General features: G+C 42.0%; 8 protein-coding genes across 8 annotated transcripts; 4 read left to right on the top strand and 4 right to left on the bottom strand.

Annotated features, from left to right (window-relative positions):
* Positions 1-289: 289 nt before the first annotated feature.
* On the bottom strand, positions 290-816 carry N7469_011146 (RNA methylation protein TRM112; the record flags this gene model as incomplete). The annotated part of the gene is made up of 3 exons (XM_056650051.1): positions 290-294; positions 357-546; positions 631-816. 3 exons carry the CDS (start codon positions 814-816, stop codon positions 290-292), a joined length of 381 nt encoding a protein of 126 aa, XP_056495115.1.
* Positions 817-1,249: 433 nt separating this feature from the next.
* N7469_011145 (small ubiquitin-related modifier domain-containing protein) lies at positions 1,250-2,404 on the bottom strand (the record flags this gene model as incomplete). Its single annotated transcript, XM_056650050.1, has 1 exon — positions 1,250-2,404. One exon carries the CDS (start codon positions 2,402-2,404, stop codon positions 1,250-1,252), a length of 1,155 nt encoding a protein of 384 aa, XP_056495114.1.
* Positions 2,405-2,660: 256 nt separating this feature from the next.
* N7469_011144 (U4/U6-U5 snRNP complex subunit LSM6) lies at positions 2,661-3,015 on the top strand (the record flags this gene model as incomplete). Its single annotated transcript, XM_056650049.1, has 3 exons — positions 2,661-2,766; positions 2,820-2,933; positions 2,993-3,015. The coding sequence occupies 3 exons, from the start codon at positions 2,661-2,663 to the stop codon at positions 3,013-3,015; spliced, it is 243 nt and encodes an 80-aa protein (XP_056495113.1).
* A 681-nt stretch (positions 3,016-3,696) lies between these two features.
* N7469_011143 (S-methyl-5-thioribose-1-phosphate isomerase) lies at positions 3,697-4,905 on the top strand (the record flags this gene model as incomplete). The annotated part of the gene is made up of 2 exons (XM_056650048.1): positions 3,697-4,217; positions 4,272-4,905. 2 exons carry the CDS (start codon positions 3,697-3,699, stop codon positions 4,903-4,905), a joined length of 1,155 nt encoding a protein of 384 aa, XP_056495112.1.
* On the bottom strand, positions 4,880-5,263 carry N7469_011142 (uncharacterized protein; the record flags this gene model as incomplete). The annotated part of the gene is made up of 3 exons (XM_056650047.1): positions 4,880-5,057; positions 5,107-5,126; positions 5,225-5,263. 3 exons carry the CDS (start codon positions 5,261-5,263, stop codon positions 4,880-4,882), a joined length of 237 nt encoding a protein of 78 aa, XP_056495111.1.
* A 1,137-nt stretch (positions 5,264-6,400) lies between these two features.
* On the bottom strand, positions 6,401-7,493 carry N7469_011141 (uncharacterized protein; the record flags this gene model as incomplete). The annotated part of the gene is made up of 4 exons (XM_056650046.1): positions 6,401-6,869; positions 6,923-7,095; positions 7,157-7,303; positions 7,356-7,493. 4 exons carry the CDS (start codon positions 7,491-7,493, stop codon positions 6,401-6,403), a joined length of 927 nt encoding a protein of 308 aa, XP_056495110.1.
* A 229-nt stretch (positions 7,494-7,722) lies between these two features.
* Positions 7,723-10,141, top strand: N7469_011140 (Zn(II)2Cys6 transcription factor; the record flags this gene model as incomplete). The annotated part of the gene is made up of 4 exons (XM_056650045.1): positions 7,723-7,791; positions 7,845-7,933; positions 8,000-8,403; positions 8,457-10,141. The coding sequence occupies 4 exons, from the start codon at positions 7,723-7,725 to the stop codon at positions 10,139-10,141; spliced, it is 2,247 nt and encodes a 748-aa protein (XP_056495109.1).
* Positions 10,142-14,512: 4,371 nt separating this feature from the next.
* N7469_011139 (uncharacterized protein) lies at positions 14,513-15,736 on the top strand (the record flags this gene model as incomplete). Its single annotated transcript, XM_056650044.1, has 2 exons — positions 14,513-15,204; positions 15,262-15,736. The coding sequence occupies 2 exons, from the start codon at positions 14,513-14,515 to the stop codon at positions 15,734-15,736; spliced, it is 1,167 nt and encodes a 388-aa protein (XP_056495108.1).
* Between the last annotated feature and the right edge of the window lie 2,869 nt (positions 15,737-18,605).

Raw genomic sequence — 18,605 nt, 5'->3', positions numbered from 1 at the left:
CTGTATTAATGAAAGTCGTGATATCAAACGCTACCTCTACAACATATGTACAATACCAAAATTTCAGAGCTTTTTTCTATCCTGCCATCTAGCTTAATAGTAATCTTTGTTTAAAAAAAAGGTCTCGTCCCTACTTTGAGTAGAGTAAGGTGTATAGCAAAATGTCTTTTGTGTGGTGTTTCGAATAATTTGAAGGGGTATCGTCTCGTTCGTATCGATGTAGTAGGAGTAGGTGTAGAGGATTTCAGGATATAGTATCGAAGCTATCACCCTTGAATAAAAGGAGAATTCAAACTGAATAAAATAAGTATGCGTGAGTATTGAGTAAGTTTCGTAGATATAGAAATCCAACTTACCCAAGTGACTAGGAAGCAAGAAATTGGCAATACCCTCCTTAATCACATAGGAATGTCCACATGTCCCACAAACCAGTCTTCCCTCCATAACTTGAGTCTCTAACAGCAATCGGTGCAGATCTTTCAGTGTTTGCTCATTATCCAGTGCCTCCCCTTCAGGCTTTGTCTCAGGCAGACTTGGAAATCCAAGCTATATCGAATTAGCATTCACAGCCCTATTCCTTCAACAAAGTGTTTGATTTTTTGGGAGGAGGAAAGGGTGGTAATTTCGTACCTCGTTTGCGGTGGTTCGTAGAGCTTCCCAGTCAATGCGAGGAAGAACGTTGCGAATGAACTCGGGTTGGAAATCTACTTCTGAAAGTTCAAGTTCGGCATCGTTAAAGTGGAGTGGGAATGATGCGGCGGATGTTTTGCATTCTTTTACCGCGCAAGAAACGAAGTTTGCTGTAATGACCTTCATGATTGATGAATTTCTTCGTTTTGATTGGGGTTTTTCTGGAGGGAAAAAAAGAGTGAGTCGTCCCCGCGGATTGGATGTCATGTGATCTTTATCGATAAGGTGTTCATTTTGGGAAATCTTAACCATTATAGGTTGGGAATCTTTAGAGATGGGTTTATTGTAGTGAGATGGATAAATGGATAATTCTGGTCTGTCGATGTGATGGCTTAACGTCGTAGATTTCAATGACGGTGCATTTTATGCAATACTTGTTAATTTATAAGCTGGGAAAGCTGGCCTCGTTTGATCTTTTTCCTCCTCACGGCAGTTGGGGTCAAGTAGTTATATTGAAGGTTCGCTCGATTATGAAGATGATTAGATTACAGAAGCCATATTTGCCGTCACTCGTGGACTTCAAATTCTATGCTAGTCACATTACCAGGGATGAGAATCCCTATTGTGACCTTACTTGAACCTCCAACATATCCAAGTCCGCAACATCATGATCTCGAAGACAGGTATCAGGATCAAGCCGGTCTCCGTCAAAAAGAAGCCACATTTCCTGATGAGTGCCAATACTGTACTTGTCTCTAAACGCTGATATCAGTTTAGAAACGAGAGTTTTGGGTCTGGCCTTGATTTTTAAATCATCATATCCAGCACTCCGTAGAATCAGCTTCATTTGTTGATTTTGCTGATCTTCGGATACTTGCAATGACGCGCTTTCTGATATTGAAGATCGACTGAGGAGTTCAGGGTTCTCTGTACATGCTACCATGTGAATCTGTAAATCTCCCTTTCCTGCAGCTTGGTCATTTTCAATATCTGAACTAGTCTTTTCGGGTTTGATGCCGAGACTTTTGCATGTTGTGACATCAAAAAGACGACGTCGTCGCCATGTCAGGTAGACAGAGTTTTGTGTTTCTGTAGGAATGTCCTGGCGTCTGCACCATTCTATGCGCACGTCTTTCAAACCCTGGGACATTTTGCGGTGAACGATCAGTGATTTTGTAGAGGGTATTTCGGAGGTAATCAGAATTTGCACGGTTGGGTCATCGGCTGGAGGAGATGAAATTTCCGAGGATTGATGGTGTGTGTATGTATTAGGGCTGCGCTTGGGACTTTCTTTGATTTTGTTCTCATCTTCAACCGGAACACTAGTATTGTGGACTAGTCGTTCATGCTTGGAAGGGCTCTGAATTGGAGCCGACGAATGTGCATGCGAGGAGTCAGTTCGCATTATTTTCGGAGATTTCTTTTTATTCGATGTCGGCGATTCTGACCTTTTCTGTTGGTCCTCAGGTGGAGTTTGTGCATGGAGTCCATCTGGCTTATTTTGCTTGGTGGGTTGAGCTGAATCGACTATTACTTCTTCTTCTTCGTCTTCTTCTTCCTCTTCAGGATCTTCAAAAGTCCTCAATCTTTTTGAACTTGTGCTTTTTTCGACTGTCTTCTCTTCAGCAGTCTCTGACGAGGCCTTAACTTTCCGGTGGGCTGCTTCGTTTGCGGCAATAATGTCCTGATACGTTTGACCAGACCGCCGGTAGAAGTCAGATTGGGGCTCTGATGTCTTGGATGCCCATTCAGGCTTATTGAAAAGAGACCGCATTGTGACTATGTGGCATAATAGAGGATATCAGTGGTTACAGAGTTGGTATCAGAAAACAAAGATGAGACTGCGTTTGTTTGATGGATGATCGTTACAGGCCTCAGGCATGAACTCCAGATCCACGTGATGCAATTATGCTGGGCGGTGAGTCCCCAGGCCCTTCGATTCCCTGCCCATTCAATCTCTCCTTCGTCGCGAATTTCGAGTTTTGAAGATTGTCGGTTATATTTAGTTTCCGGCAAGCTCGTTGAGTACCATGGAGAACGGATCTTCCTCAGAGGGCAAGGACCCTTCCGCCTTTCTGGGCGAGATCATCGGCGCACCCGTGATTGTGAAGCTGAATTCTGGTGTCGTCTACAAAGGTAATACTGAAGGCTGTCTTCGGGAAATTATTTGGCTCTAACACTATAACTAGGTGAGCTGCAGTCGGTTGATGGGTACATGAACATTGCCCTGGAAAAGACCGAGGAGTTCGTGAATGGGAAGCTTCGACGCAACTATGGCGATGCCTTCGTGCGGGGGAACAACGGTACGTTTGATACTTTTCTAGCTGCTGATACATACATATTTGACTGACATTCTGCTTAGTTCTCTACATCTCCGCTAGTTGAAGGACCATTGGCAACGTCGCGTGTCCCTGGCATACCCTCTTCACTCCGAAGCTCAGACACGAACACTTGAGATTGAATTTCGTTTACCTTTCTGATCCCGGACCAAATCCTCCTACCGATACTTAATATACTTGAGTTGGACCTGGCCTTTCCAAACTCTAGTCATGCATCATGTCATCTGATACTCCTTGAATTTGGCCTATTGTTACGAAGAAACTGCAACATGAATATGAGCTGAGCTGTCCAGAATTGCTCTTCATGTCTGTCAAGACCCAATTTGAACGTCCATTTGATGTTGTCTAGATCGAATCAGAGTACTGAACGGTATCCTGAATAGTATCCTTCTTCTCATGAGTAAATTCTGAGACGTCTACTTTAATGCGCCTTCATTCCCTATCTCGTCAATTTCTTTCCCTTGCTTTACTAGAATGTAGGCCTCTATAATTTGAATGACTCCAGCCCTTGCAACCCTTCTATTTAATCCTCTCAATTCGTATCTTGTGCAGAGTATCTCCAAAATAATTCCTCGTTGCGGCAGAATGGAGGGGCAAACCCGATTAGATAAGCTGGCGATCTGGTGGATCTTCTTCTTTTCGCCGATTCAGCGAGGGGAAGAAAGAAAGAGAAAAAAAGCAAAAGATTTTTAACGAGAACAAGTCAACATTCTCGTATTCAGAAATCATGCTGCAGGCCATCAGATACGATCAGGGTCACCTGGAGATCCTGGATCAACTACAACTGCCATTTGTTGAAAAATACATACCCATCCAGAACTGTGAAGATGGTTGGGAGGCAATCAAGTCGATGAAGGTACGAGGTGCTCCAGCAATTGCTATTGTTGCAATGCTTGCTCTCAGCTCTGAGTTATTCGCTCTGAAAGCCGCGGGCAAAATCCCCAGTGCACCGAGTGAAGCCGAGCAATATATCTTAGAGAAATTGGCTTATCTGGTGACGAGTCGACCTACCGCAGTCAATCTGAGCGATGCGGCTCGCAAGTTGGAGACCATTACTACAGAGCGTGCGACTCAGTCAGGTGCTACTGGACAAGATGTTGTCGCGGCATTCATTCGTGCTGCCGAAGAGATGCTAGGAAAGGATCTCGAGGACAACCAGCAGATTGGCCACAACGGTGCTAAGTGGATCATGGCAAATGCTGCTAAAGGCAATCCCAATGTCGCTGTTCTGACACACTGCAATACTGGGTGAGTTACAATTGAACCCCTTTCTTTTTAAAGGGCAAAGTTAACCCGAAATAGTTCTCTTGCCACCTCCGGTTACGGTACAGCTTTGGGTGTGGTTCGTTCGCTATCATCACAGAACGTGCTACGACATGCATACTGCACTGAAACAAGACCTTACAATCAAGGTTCGCGATTAACAGCGTTCGAACTTGTACACGACAAAATCCCAGCTACATTGGTTACGGACTCCATGGCCGCATCCCTACTTGCAGATACCAAGGCGGGCGTGAATGCCATCGTTGTCGGCGCAGACCGAGTCGCTGCCAATGGAGATACCGCCAATAAGATCGGTACTTATAGCTTGGCCATCCTTGCAAAGCACCACGGCGTGAAATTCCTCGTGGCAGCCCCTCTCACAACTATCGATTTGGCCACAAAATCAGGCGATGACATCGTGATCGAACAACGCCCATCTGTTGAAGTGACCAGTATCAAGGGACCTCGTCAACAAGACGCCAATAATGACAGTATCACCCTCGAAACTGTCCTCACAGCAGCGCCGGGAATCAATGTCTGGAACCCTGCTTTTGATATCACGCCTGCCGCTTTGATTGATGGGATCATTACTGAGAAGGGCGTTGTTGAGAAGGGATCCGACGGACAATTCCAAATGAGTTCGCTCTTCAACGACTCTGCTTCTCGTCCTTGATTTCCGATTTTTGATCTTTCTCGGGGTTTTGGCCATTTGTTTCAGGATTTCCCATTAACATGTCTTGGGCCCCAACACCTGCGAGAAGTTCCTCGACTTTACTCTCGATAGCATTCAGGTGCTCCTCTAAAGCAGACGCAGTCATTTCCCCCCTGTATATTGTTAGATGAAGTTCTTATATAGGTCTTGGATTGAAAATACTTTGCAAGTTCTGCTAGTGCCTATAATTTATCAGTTTTCAATAACTTCGACAAGGATCATTCGTCTACTAAGAGGGCTGGAGCAAGGCTCGGAAATCGGAATAGATTTTGAGGCTTACCTGTGATATATCGATGTCATTTTCATTTTTGTCAGACATGGCGAACGCTTAACGTAGGAATGTTTGAGCAAGTGAGTCTAAATGTAGAAATGATAGAGAGGAAATGTTGAAGACGTTCGCCCCGCGGCGGAGTGCAGCTTGGAAGTAACGTGACAGCCCCACATGAAATCTACTTTTGGTTCAGTATAGTATCCAAATACAGCACTTATAACTAAATGGGTTTGTACAGGAGATATTTGCTTCTTTGTTCTTTCAAATACATGCATTGATGCTTCTGTCAGCATATTCGCCAGAGGGGGAAAAAAAAGGATTTGTTCAGAGAATGTACTTGCATTGGTTTATTGGACTCAGCGTTGCGGCTAATCAGATCTGATAGGGAGTAACAATCGCAATAAACATTTTATGATACCTACGTAGGATATTTCTTAAGATCTCAAAGGGCATTTCGTCGGCTGAGTCAGGTCTTTCACTAGTGTACCTCTTTTGTTCGCTGGAAGAGAGTGGGAATACAACGAGGAAGCGTGATATAAATAACAGTTTTTATAGATACGCTGGCAATTTGAGGGTTTTTTTGGGATACTTCTAGCCCGGTACTCAAGAGGAACCCATTAGACCTGGCTCGAAAGTGGTCTTTCCCCATTTAGAACTCTCATGGTAGGAGGTATGATACACTTTCGTCAGTTCTCTTGTATACGCAAGTCTATAAGAATTATGCCTTCGAGTACAAACCAGCAGCGCGAATATATCCTTACCATCCGAGCAGCACGGTCAACCCCGAAAGTGCAATGAACTGTACAATTTCCAGAGTCTAACGAACTCGCTCTCAATCCATTATATGGCTGAGCATCCGTGATGCCTGACAGGCCGAGAAAATGCCACAGAATAAGCACAACATCACTGGCTCCTTGAGATCAGTATTTCACAATTCTTAACAATATTTTGGTTTTAACATTGACATAAACTTAAAAGACAAGCACTTTCCAAAGACGTAGTTTCGAGAGCCCAGGATGGAAATATACTACTTACCGTTCTTCTAACATTTTCGATTGATCATATCTAACAAGGACTTTACGTTTACTTTTTGGTTAGTTAGTGCTCTCGGGAAACATCGAGTAAGTATATTTACATCTTCAGGTATCTAAAAGGTCTTTGTCTAAACAAGTCTTAGGCTGACTCTTATTCAGTCTGGGCCATTGGAGAAAGTAACGCCGATATCTGCTCGTACACTGAGAACACAATTCCTCCACTGAGAAGCAAACGTCCCAGTCGCATTGAGCTTCCTTTCCAAAATCCTATGACACCATATTCCCGCATCACGCTTCTTGATGCTTCAACCAAACCAGCCCCTGAAACGCTTTGGGCTCGGGTTTTGAGTGTATCAAATGGTTGGGTAGCATATACCGTGACCAATCCAGCCAACGCACCCATACCAAATGAGCTCACTGCGCTTGGTGCAATACCTTGAGATTTACCTGTTTCCTTTAAAATGTTATAAGTACCCATTCGAACAGCAGACGTTGCGGACTGTTTGATTGTGGTAGAAACAAGGCCACGATATAATTCACGAAGACCATGGTTTTTGACCAGAACGGTCACCGCATGAAAGCCAGATTTGAATTGGCGATTTGTTTTTGCATCATCAATCCTGGAAACCTATCAATTCTGGGGCTTCCTTAGATGATCGATGATTGAGCTTACATGGCGGTTTTTATTCTTTCTGTGGGTGTGACTGCAACGATGCTTTCCGCCATGCCGGCAACCATACCAGCCAGGATTCCACGCCCAGCTGGAAGTTTTCCCTGCTCATCAGAAAGGAAACCTTTGATAGTATCGTAGGATAAAAACCGCACAGCCGCTTTTCCACTAGTGCCCTTTACCCAGAGTGTTAGCAAAAGTAGTGTAGACTATGTAGTGGGTCCAAGTCAAACAAACAATGATCAGAGAAGAGCAACCAATGTACAAAGCAGAAATTCCTTCCTGTCGGGCCACCTGCGCGATCAATCTTAATGGATTTGAACTCGTGGCGGCTGTCCCGCCTTGCACTAATTGAACCCGAGTCTTGGAATATTCAAAGGGGTACTTTGCTGGTCAGCTCTGGACATCTATCTCATCATAGCTGCGTGAAAATTACCGTAATCCCTGCTTCCACTCCTCCAGCAATTCCCCCAGCTGCAAGTGAGACCCACTGGGATGTTTTACGAGGGTCTTGACGAGGGACAATGGGGGCTTTCGTCTCGTTCATTTTCGGCTGGTTGATGATATGAGCCATTGTTAAAAAGAGAAACTAGATAATAGAATTTGTTCAACTCGCGAAAAGGAATGAGTGCCAATATGGTGAATCTAGTCCCCTAGTATATAGTACACGGATATAAAAATGCCAAGTGGAGTCGACGGGAAGTAATATTCCGCGGAGTTTAACTTCCCGCCAAACTTCTTCCCCTCATCTTCCGCGGACTTGGAATTTTGCTTATTTGAATTCTTTCGATGGGTTTTTCGCCATGGAAAGTGCAAGTCCGATTAAGCCACGACGAGCCGTGAAGGCTTGTGCCTTTTGCCGTCGAAGGAAGGTGAGTTGTTCAGTGGAGGTCTGCTGCATTCGTCTATCTGCTAATCCTAACAGCTGCGATGCGATAACGAGAAGCCCACATGTTCCAGTTGTAAAAGTCATGGTCATGAGTGTGTATATACTACAAGTAATGGCACTAAAAGGTACGGTCAGTTCCTTATGCGTTATTAAATCTATATCTGCGTTCCCTAAGTTAACAATCGTATTAGACCAACCAAAGCGCGAATCTCTCGACTGGAAGTTGAGAATGAACAACTTCGCCGGCAGTTAGAAGCTATGGGAAGCCAACCCACCGCAGGCCCAGATAGCCCTACTTCATCTATTGCTCATGGAGCACAGGCGACTCCACTGCAACCTTCACCTGAGTCGCCTATCTCAAATTTCAATGAGCCATCCTACACAGAGAAGCAAGATGAGACCAATGTCGATAATCCCCAATCTACGGTTTCGAGGATCTATATATCTGCAAATGGAGATTCAAGCTATCATGGCCTGACGAGTACTCTTTTCGATGATGCCCCGACGGACAGACGTGGCCAGACCCGGGCCATCGACTCACATTTTCCAGCGGAGCATGTCACAAAGCAGCTCATGGGAGAGGCCGCTTACCAACGTAGGTCAACGTCTTTACTGAAAAAAGTTAGATTTTTACTAACTCATGAAAAGGGCAGATGGAGGATCTGAACCTGTCTCAGGGGAAGTTAGACTTTGATGGAGTTGACCCAGAACTGGGCATGCATTTGCTTTCCTTGCACTGGAATCGACAACACCATTCGTTCTTAATCACACATCGCCCTTCATTCATGAGAGACATGGCGACAAATGGTCCCTATTTCTCTAAGCTTTTACTCAATGCAATTTATTTTGGCGCATCAAAGTTCAGCAATCGGCTGGAAGTCCGTCGAGATCCCGACGATGTTCGGACCGCAGGGTGGACCTTTCGAATGAGAGTGAAAGACCTACTGGGCAGTGCCCTCGATCGAAGTGACATTACTACCATTCAAGCACTCCTCGTCATGACAAGCTCTTTATTCGCTCTAGGTGATGAAAGAAGTGCTGCATGGCTATACGCAGGGACGGCATTTCGAATGATAATTGACTTGGGCATGCATGTTGATGCCACCAGGCTCTCTAATATGCGACTAATCTCCGAGGAAGACCTGGAAATCAGACGCCGTGTCTTTTGGGGGGCTTTTGTTGTTGATAAGATCCAATCTCTCTATCAAGGACGACCCCCTAGCTTACAGCATTTTGATACCAAGGTTTCACTTTTATTTCTCGATAATTATGAAGAACTTGAGCATTGGAAGCCATTTGCCTATTCTGATAATCAGTCCTACCCTGGTTCGCCTGCCTACAGTGTTTCAACCTTCACGGAGCTCTGCAAGCTTTCGTTAATCCTGAATGGGATTTTGAACAAGGTCTACTCTGAAGGAAGCTCGGGTCGGTCTCCGAATGATCTCCTCGCGACTTTAAACTCTTTGGATACCCAGCTTAAAGAGTGGCATGAAGCACTTCCTGAACATCTACACTTCAAAAACGGTGCAGCACAAGTCACACCACCTCCTCACGTGCTCTCTCTTTTAGCACTGTACAATGTTCTGCTCATTCTTCTTCATCGGCCATTTGTAGCCGAGGGGCATCTCCATACCGCCGATGTATCAGTTGCAATCTCCTCTTTTAACATCTGCACTGCTGCGGCTTTTCGCATCGTGAAAATTCTTCAAGCTTATGATCAAGCATTTTCCATCAGAAGAGCACCTTATCTCATCTCATACGCGACGTACGTAGCTGCGACTATCCTTGTTCGGGTAGCGGCGCAGCGTGAAGATGGAAGTCGAGCTCATGCAGGCCTTTTCATTTGCTTCGACATTTTCAAAAGAAACCAAGAAACGAACTGGGCCGTTCGCCGGGCTGAAAATGTCATTCTCCATTTGATGAATCGGATGGGTGTTGACCTCAATCCCCAGAATACTGGGAGGTATCCGAGGTCCAACGATAACGACACGAATAATTCTAATCAAATCGAAGGAATTCAGAGCCAGTGGCCGTGTACGTCGCCTCGAACGCCATTTTCAAACCAGGAGATATCATCAGGGGATGCAGACTCATCTGAGCTGGATATCGATATGATAATACAAAGCTTCATCCGTCAAGACGCCAGAATAACCGAAGGGCCCGTTTATAACCGGTTTTCGAACACATCTTTCTCCAACTCTACCCTAGATTCATATGACACAAACGTCGCTCCGACTGTCGCTCCGACAAACAAAGCCTTATTGGATGCCTACGCGGATGATGATATGCTGTTCGGCTTCAATGGTTCGTTGCAAGATAGCATGTTTTATTAACAATAATATATAAAAATGTACAGATAATCAACCCGAGTTAATTAGATACTACACTCCATGTTGTATCCATCTAGTAGAATACATTTCCCTCGGATAGTCGTCGAGCGGTTCGATAAACAGCGACCATTTGCACACAAACTTCGCCCTCAGGATCTACCCCCAGAACATTTAGTCTCAGTGACATCTGAAGGGTTTCTGATACAAACAGAACAAGCAACGGCAATATATAAGAGAGTTCCATGACATGGCATTCTCTCCATCTTGTTCCCGCCTGCTAATTCCCATGCAAAAGTGCCATGAGATACCATCGCAGCAGCGATGCATACTACACCGGTCAATTAAAGACTACCATGCGGCTTCCCACGAGTGAATGGAAAGCCTTCGATGCCTGCACCACTTTATTTTCTGTGATTGAAGATAGGAAAGCAATTTTGGAGCTCAGTCCCACAGTATCCAAGTTTGCAGGGAGACCGAAACATACTGCTGCATGACGATGAATGGTTTCAACGACGGAGATGAAACCAAAATCGTGAAGATTTAGCTTAAAACCATCTTTGATTGACAGTGACAACACATCGATCAGGACAAATAGATTACCTGCATTGACGAGGCTGGATCTTATGGAAAACCTGCCAGCGCTAGGAGAAGACACTCTCAGATTTTCTTTTTTGAACCCACTTGGAAATATATAACCGGACATACTATTCTCATGATTGATAAAGGCAACTTTGATAGGACAGGCGCTAGTACCATCAACTGCAGCGAGCTCATAGTCAACAAAGTCTGCGAGACCGTCAGAATTAATTTGAACGGTTAAGATGATACTCTGCTGACACTGCGGGGTGTTTGTATAGACTACCCTTGTATCGTTTTGCGATATATTCTGAATCAATTCTGGTTCACACTTTGGTAGTGTGTTTCGAATATAACTTGCTCACCTCGGAGTGTCCAGGTTGAATAGTAAAAATACCCTCATAAATGCCGAAGGGACCATGCCCGCAGCAATATTACCACAATTACCACTCGTATCAAATCATCGGCTGACCCAGGACTATCTGCACAACTGTATAGTCTACATCGATATTGTGCCGTTCAGATTTCGAAAAACATGGTGTTGACGTAGCACTGCCTATCCTGTTGACCTGACGCTAGTTTGCGTGGACAGAACCTATCGCCGATAGTAAGATTAATTCCCGGTCTCGAGAAGACAAAGGCAGATGGCTTTTATGAAGAAAAAGACCCTCTATGTACCTGACCGCATCCATACGGTAGCTATCTCTCTTTTTGGGGGACAAAAAGCCGGTGGTTTGATAGCTTGATCAACATATGTTGCTCATGACCTTGTGACTTTCAGTCCATTAGTGGCTCGTATCAAATATTTGAAACTCATGGCTGAAAGAACAATATTGGGTTATTTATCGTTTACAAAGAGCTATACTGCTTGATATTGGCTTTTCCCACCTCTGTTGTGCATACGTATATTTCTCTCCACGGTTATCATAGTCCATGGAAGCACATATCCCGCGGCTCCTTTGTTGTGGGGCTCGGATGGAAGCAAATCTGCCGGGGACTTCTCTGAGTCCCGGGTGCTTTTTATCTTTTAGCTATAGTCACGCCGATGGGTGGCTACTATATATAAATACAACCTGGCATTTATCGAAAGTCAGGATTTGCCGGTAGTGTGGTAACTTGGCCAAGATTTGAAGAAATCGATACTTTGTTCGATCGTCGTATCTTCGGGCTTACCCAGCTGTCCACATCAGTTGCTGACGAGAGATTCGGCCACAAAGTAGTTACGAAGCAAATGCTTAGTATTTAAGAACTACTCTTCTTTTCATATAGCTATCTAGTACTTTTACTTTGGTAGTTTATTCTAGATCAGTGAACGTTGGGTTTGATAAGGTTATATCTGCCGACTGGCCCGGCCCAACAGAGATTCAGCCAGCGAATCATGAAAGACGTCCCACAAGGTGAATTCCGGACTGGAAACCTACTCGGACAGTTGGTCATATTCCAGGTATCTCTACGATGTAACAGGGGATGTGGCACTATTTTTCCAAATTAACCGGATTTCTGAGGGTCAATTTCTGCGGCAGTTCCAGCGCTTAGTTAACTAATCAATTACATTACATTACAATCAAAATTACTGGCATAAATAATACAAAGTCTGCTCCACTTTTGAGTGGGTTCAGAGTACTCATGAGCATCCATACTCATTGTTGAGTAGCTCATGAGTATTAGACTTGTCAAAAATCGGCTCATGAGCCGCTCATTGTCCGGTTCTAGCTACAGATTCATCTAAAAGGTTTTCATAATATCTATTATCACCCATTATTCTTCCACTTAGATATATTCTTCCCGAATTCAACTCCCTGGGTCACCAACTAGCTTTGGCTCAGGGACCAACTATTACACTTAAAATCATTCGAAGTCGCCTTCAAAAATCGGAAGAGGGGGAAAGATTATCATTACTCGAGGTGAAATAGCAAAAGAAAAATAACAGAATCAAGCAGGAATCGAGGAGTAGTGTTTACTCTTCTTGTTTCGTGACTTTCGTGAACTTAGCACATCGACGGTCAAACCCATAGGCAAACTAGAGCTCCAGTATCATTTCCAGTCCGAGGCAGAGCCTATTTGGAACAGGAATATGCGGGAAACACTAGTTACTTTACGAAACACTTTAGACGAATTTGGAAGCCACGAAGCGAAGATTGAAAATCAGTGGAAGCAGAAGTGGAATATATCAAGAATTGGAGAATCTGCATATAGATCGCTCTAAATTTTTATATAATTGATACAGTTATCATAAACCCAATCAGGTACTGTACAAGACTAATCGCTAAAATACAATAGAAAGGCAAATATGTCCAGGATGCACTATCCAGATGCCTAGTATGCGAATGACCTTGTCAGACGTTTCTTGTATGTAGATTCTACTCTATGAGGACCAAGGTCTTGATACGTAAGGATTTACAACGGGAGTTGTTAGCGTACAGTGGGAACTCGAAATCAGCTTTAACTCTAAACTCTTGCGATTTAATTCCCTGACCCAAAGTGGAGACACGATCATCTATTCTTGACATGTTCTCCTGATAATGGATGTAGGGCTGTATTGTATTCAAAACACTACCTGCTTTCCAGCCTGGCCAGTACATTTCAGTGAAAGTCTTCGTCGACGTAGTGCAATACGAGTAACTCCGCCAATGTTCGCTCAGTGATAAAACCATTCTCCGAATACTATTGCATTAGTGTAAAGAAGGAAACTGGTCTGAGCCAGGGTGAGTTTAATACTGCGATGCATCCAGATTACGTTTCCAATATTGTCCACGACAGCAAGAAAAAAAGAAATATCGCCAAGATCTTTCATCTATATAAAAATATTTTCTATTCTCCGAAGGAAAAAAAAGTCAGTCCGTGATTCTGTTTTTCAGCAGATGGAAATTTTGTTAGTTTCAAATCTGAATACATTGGTCGCCAAATTATCTTCCAACAACTACAAAACCCATATCATTTTCAAAATTCGGAATTCTAAGATATGTATTTCAAAGATTATATCGTATCATTTTTGAAGATTTATTCTGATATCCAAATAACCTTTTTTACTACTCAACTCTCCGATAAAGACAAGAAAGACGAGAACCACCATTATACCGGAAGAATAAATCTGAGCAAATTTAACCAGAAGAAAAAATTATTTTAGAATAATTCTCAAACTGAATACTACATTTGTGGGCCGGAGAAGTTCATGAAAAGTACAACATCCAGTCTCGAGACTCTGGGTGTCAAATCGGAATCTATCAAGACAGAGCTATTTGGAACGGGCGGTGCTGGCTCAGGCTGCTCGTGGGGATTTTGACGAAAGCATTGCTTTGGCATGCATTTCAAAATACTATCTCTTCTCTTTTAAGTTCATAATCGATTGAGGCAGAAAGGAATTCGTCATTTCCCTGTTCCTTTATTAAATTTCATACTCGCACAGCATGCGAATACTTATGTCCATTCGATATTGTGACGAGGCTGAAAGCCTCGTATTTCCCGCAAGGCTAGAATATCTTAATTCTGACACGATCTTCGTGATAATTGTAACCCAGCAAACTATTTTAGGGTCACTGCTAGGTCTTGGCGGACCCCAAACCTCGTATTGCTGGGTGATCGACATTCATCTAAGCATTTCCACTCGTATATTCCATCGACAAGGGAGGTAAACGACACCCATTGGATAAATTGGGTATAAATGGGGCTTTCATTCGTTTAGCGGGACGATTCTATGTATAGCATTTTCTGACCTCTATAAAAAACCGCCATGACTCCATATGAATTCTCTAGATAATTAGGAAATCGTTTCTTTGAGACCTGGGAGAGCCGTACACCATGCGGTATTCATCTATTTTTCAGATAGCTGTCGCGCTTTTTTCGGCCTCGTTGCCTCTTGTTCGGGGTGCAGATTCCCGTTCATGCGTAGGCAACAAGAAAGCATTAGACACTGGAGATTTTACTCTGCAAGAGTCAGCAGACAACGCTCACCTACCCGCTCTTGCCAAACATTTCCAGGATGCTGGAAAGAATATCAGCGTTACTGGTGTTTTCGAATCTGCAAATCGAGCTTTGAGCAAAGGGTCACCTCCTGTCGGAAAAGGATCCCCATCAGAAGCATGGAAATGGAACTCGGGTGACTACAAAACTACCAAATGGGTACCACAAGGAATCACCAGCACTGCCGATGCTCTGGGAGCTGGAAAATGGAACGACCGTGAAGGCTGGATTGTTAGCTGGCATCGTGACGATGGCGATAGCGTTCGCCTTAGCTTCGTGGATCGTGAATCGCATGAATATCGTCATGTTCTTCTGGTTTACCCCACGGCCGATGATGACTTCAAAGAAATTGCCATCCACGCCGGTGGAATCATGTGGTATGGAGACACTTTGTTCGTCGTGGATACAAAAATTGGTATTCGGGCCTTCGATCTTAGCAATATCTGGGAAGTTGATATTGCTGATCCCGTCGGAAAGAATGGCGATGGTTTCTCTGCTGCTGGGTACAAATATGTCCTCCCCCAAGTCCGGTGAGTTTATCCAGATCAACTAAGATCCCAAAGAGACCTTTCTGACTGAAATAACAGTTATTATAAATGGACCCCCGGCGAATCATCTCCATTTCGCTTTTCATGGATATCCCTCGATCGCAGTGACACTCCGGATACCCTCCTCGTCGGCGAGTTCGTGCGCGAAGGCGAAACTTATAAAAACGGCGACCCTGTCCCAATCCGACTCGTTAAATATGAGCTCGATTCTAACACCCGCCGCTTGCGCACTAATGATAACGGACTAGCCACATCATCCTGGGCCCACTGCGTTGATGTTCTCCGCATGCAAGGTGGCGTTTCATACGATGGAAAGTTCTATCTCAGTCGAAGCAATGGTCGAGCTCCTAAGACCGGTGATCTATTTACCTGGAAGGAAGGTGAATCGGCTAGACCGTCTACTGGTTGGTTTATGGCTGGGAATGAAGATTTGTCTTTCAATCCCGTGCGCAAGGAGTACTACACGGTCACCGAGTACGACGACGGACGGTACATTTTATCATACAAGGTGTAAATAGTCTCAGTTTATAACCAATGGTAACGAATGCGTAATCCTTTGCCCTCTTATTCATAGTGCTTTACTTGCACCCATACCATACTTGCATCATTCTGTTTAAACAGAATCACATTGGGCAAGGCTTTGATCTGAAGACAACTCCGACTGTCCTCCGCGTAATACATGATAAAAGGAAGCTCATCAATGCTCGAACAAAACAAGTGGGCATGTCTCATTGCTGGCCCGTATCCGAAGTTCAGCTATGTATACATGAGTCTATCTGATTAATGAATGGCCACTTTCCGAAGGCTAAGAATAATTACCCGTTCTACTAGTATCTTGATCGGTGATAGTAGTAATGAGATTGCCTTAGTTTCCAGTATTGTTGAGAAGAGCATGTCACGGAATCTGAGAATGTTTCATCTGATGATGGTATGTGGCAGCATACCTACGCATCAGCGTTCAAGGAACTTGGATAATCTACTATAGATGCCAGAAATGGAATCGCAATCCTTTACGAAATGGAGGTTAGCTGAGTACTAGTAAATACACTGTAATGTATAGATCCGTAGTGATGCTGACGCAGGCAGTCTTTCTTCGGAGTATATGTTCCGAGTCCTCGAGTGTGAGGCCTTTGTACCGTCACTTGAAATTAACCGTTCCCTCAATTATCGATGCTGCTTCTATTATGGAAGTATTCAAGGCCGAGAAGACTAACGTAGGGTTTGTCGAGTGGTATGACTGTGGAAGGTGCTTTAGGGGTGCTAGTCCTCCGTCCAGAGGACTTAGACTTCTTTTGGAAGTTCCTTATCGAACGTAGAGAGAATGCCTCTCTCTACGACACCGAACCAAAGACCGAGTTATTTATTTTCCCGACTATCTATACTACTAAACAACCGATCAAACTGCAAATCTAATCAATCTATATCAAAAATATTCAGAATTTTAATTTAATTTAAAAAAACAAATTTCGATATTTGAAAAAAAATCTACTGAAACAACAGACAAATAGATTGTCAAAACTATCAAAAATTATACTAGAAGGATTATCAGAAAATATACTGTAACAATATACAATACAGTATATCTGTACAGAAAGATACCAATCTATATCCAGCAAATAACAAAAATTACCAAAAATACAATCGGTCGATAAAACAGATAGTCTATCAGTTGTAAAAGTTCTACAGCTAGTTCAGCAGCTAAATCGGCCAATCGAAGATAACGGAATAGTATCTTAAATACAGGACGATTTACCGATTCAGCTAAATTAGCGAACAACGAATATTCCGTAATGGTTACTAAGTTGTCAGGCTAGAGACCTGTGACTAGGCTAGGATATCGGATGGTAAGAACCAGGGGGGGATGGATTGATACACAGACTGATTCTTGAAGAGCTTCGGAATCTTGAAGGTGTGTGAGTGTGTGTGATCTTATATATACATTAGGGTGTCACGGGATCCCTGACAAAGGATCTGAAGGATGATACGGTGAAGCTATAGAGCTTATCTCTTTCGGTGAAGCTATTGATATTTACGCTTCGAACCCGATTTGTCACTGTTTCTTTCTCGAAGAAAATATATAAGAAAAAGGTTGGATGATTTTGCTTGTATTATCCTGATTGTTTGAATATTTTTCAAGAATCAATCTTTTTGTATATTCTACTAAATAATTGAATTGATTTTCTGTTCTTTTTCTTCTATTATTCTTTTATCTAGTCAATAAATATTAGTTTGTATTTTAGTATTGTTATAATTCTGATTTTTTTTCTTTGACTATTTGAGAAGAATAATAATATTCTCAATCTATTATAATTCTATTTTTGATTCTGAGATCTCTATTAAAACTGTATCAATAATCCAGCAGAGATTGTATTCAATTTGTATTCAATCTAATCTGATTTCTAAATCTAAGATTGAATTGATATCTGAGATTGATATTGAAGAGATTGTTCTGAATAGAATAACTAATCTGAATATCTCAGTTTGAGAATAAATAAAATAAATTGATTTTGAATCAATAATAGAAAATTCTAGTAAAATCAATAAAAATAAAAATAAAATATTCAATTTTTTCAAATGAATTTTTAGAAAATAGAGATATTAGAAAAAAATATTTTAGAAAATAATTGAAAATAAAGAATATATTAGATTTTTGAGAAAGAATTTAAATAAGAATTAATTTTTTTATTTTGTTTTAATATTGATTTGTATTTGAAATTCAATAGAATTAAAAATATTAAATTTATAAATTTTATTATTAAATTTATATAATAGAAATATAAATTTTGAATTAATAATCTAAATATTATTTTTGAAAACAATTTTAATATTTATCAAATAAATAATATTAAAATCAATAAAATAATATAATATTTAAATATCTATTATTAAAATAAATAAATATTATATTGTATTTAAAGATAGTATAATTTAATTAGATCTGTGCAATATCCATAGACCAGCCCAGCTGGACAGCTTATAGACAGAATATAGATAGACTGTCCAGATATCCAGTGCTGGTCCAATTGTAGAGCAAATTTAGAATCTTGACTAGAATATATAATTTTATAAAAATTTGGTAGTAATATAGTTGTATTGATATTGATATAGTTTAATCTATATTTGAATAGAATATAGTAAATAGTTTTTTAAATAATTTATTATAATTTGTTATACTTAAATATATATTTTTGAAACAGAGAAAAATTACTGTATATAATAATACAAAAATTGGATCCATCTCTGGGTCTACTGGGTATATCTGCGGATATCTCTATTTATTGATAGGCTGTCTATGATGGATAGACCTTTCAAAAATCTGTTCATGGGCTGTCCAGTATATAGATCTAAATTTAATTATAAATATATATAAATATTTTTTAAAT

Source organism: Penicillium citrinum (assembly GCF_028827155.1).
Source record: "Penicillium citrinum strain IBT 23319 chromosome Unknown utg000010l:1.0-1229701.0:1.0-1230130.0, whole genome shotgun sequence".
Lineage (NCBI taxonomy): Eukaryota > Fungi > Ascomycota > Eurotiomycetes > Eurotiales > Aspergillaceae > Penicillium > Penicillium citrinum.
The sequence above is the reverse complement of the archived record's forward strand: the minus strand, read 5'-3'. Positions and strand labels throughout refer to the sequence as shown.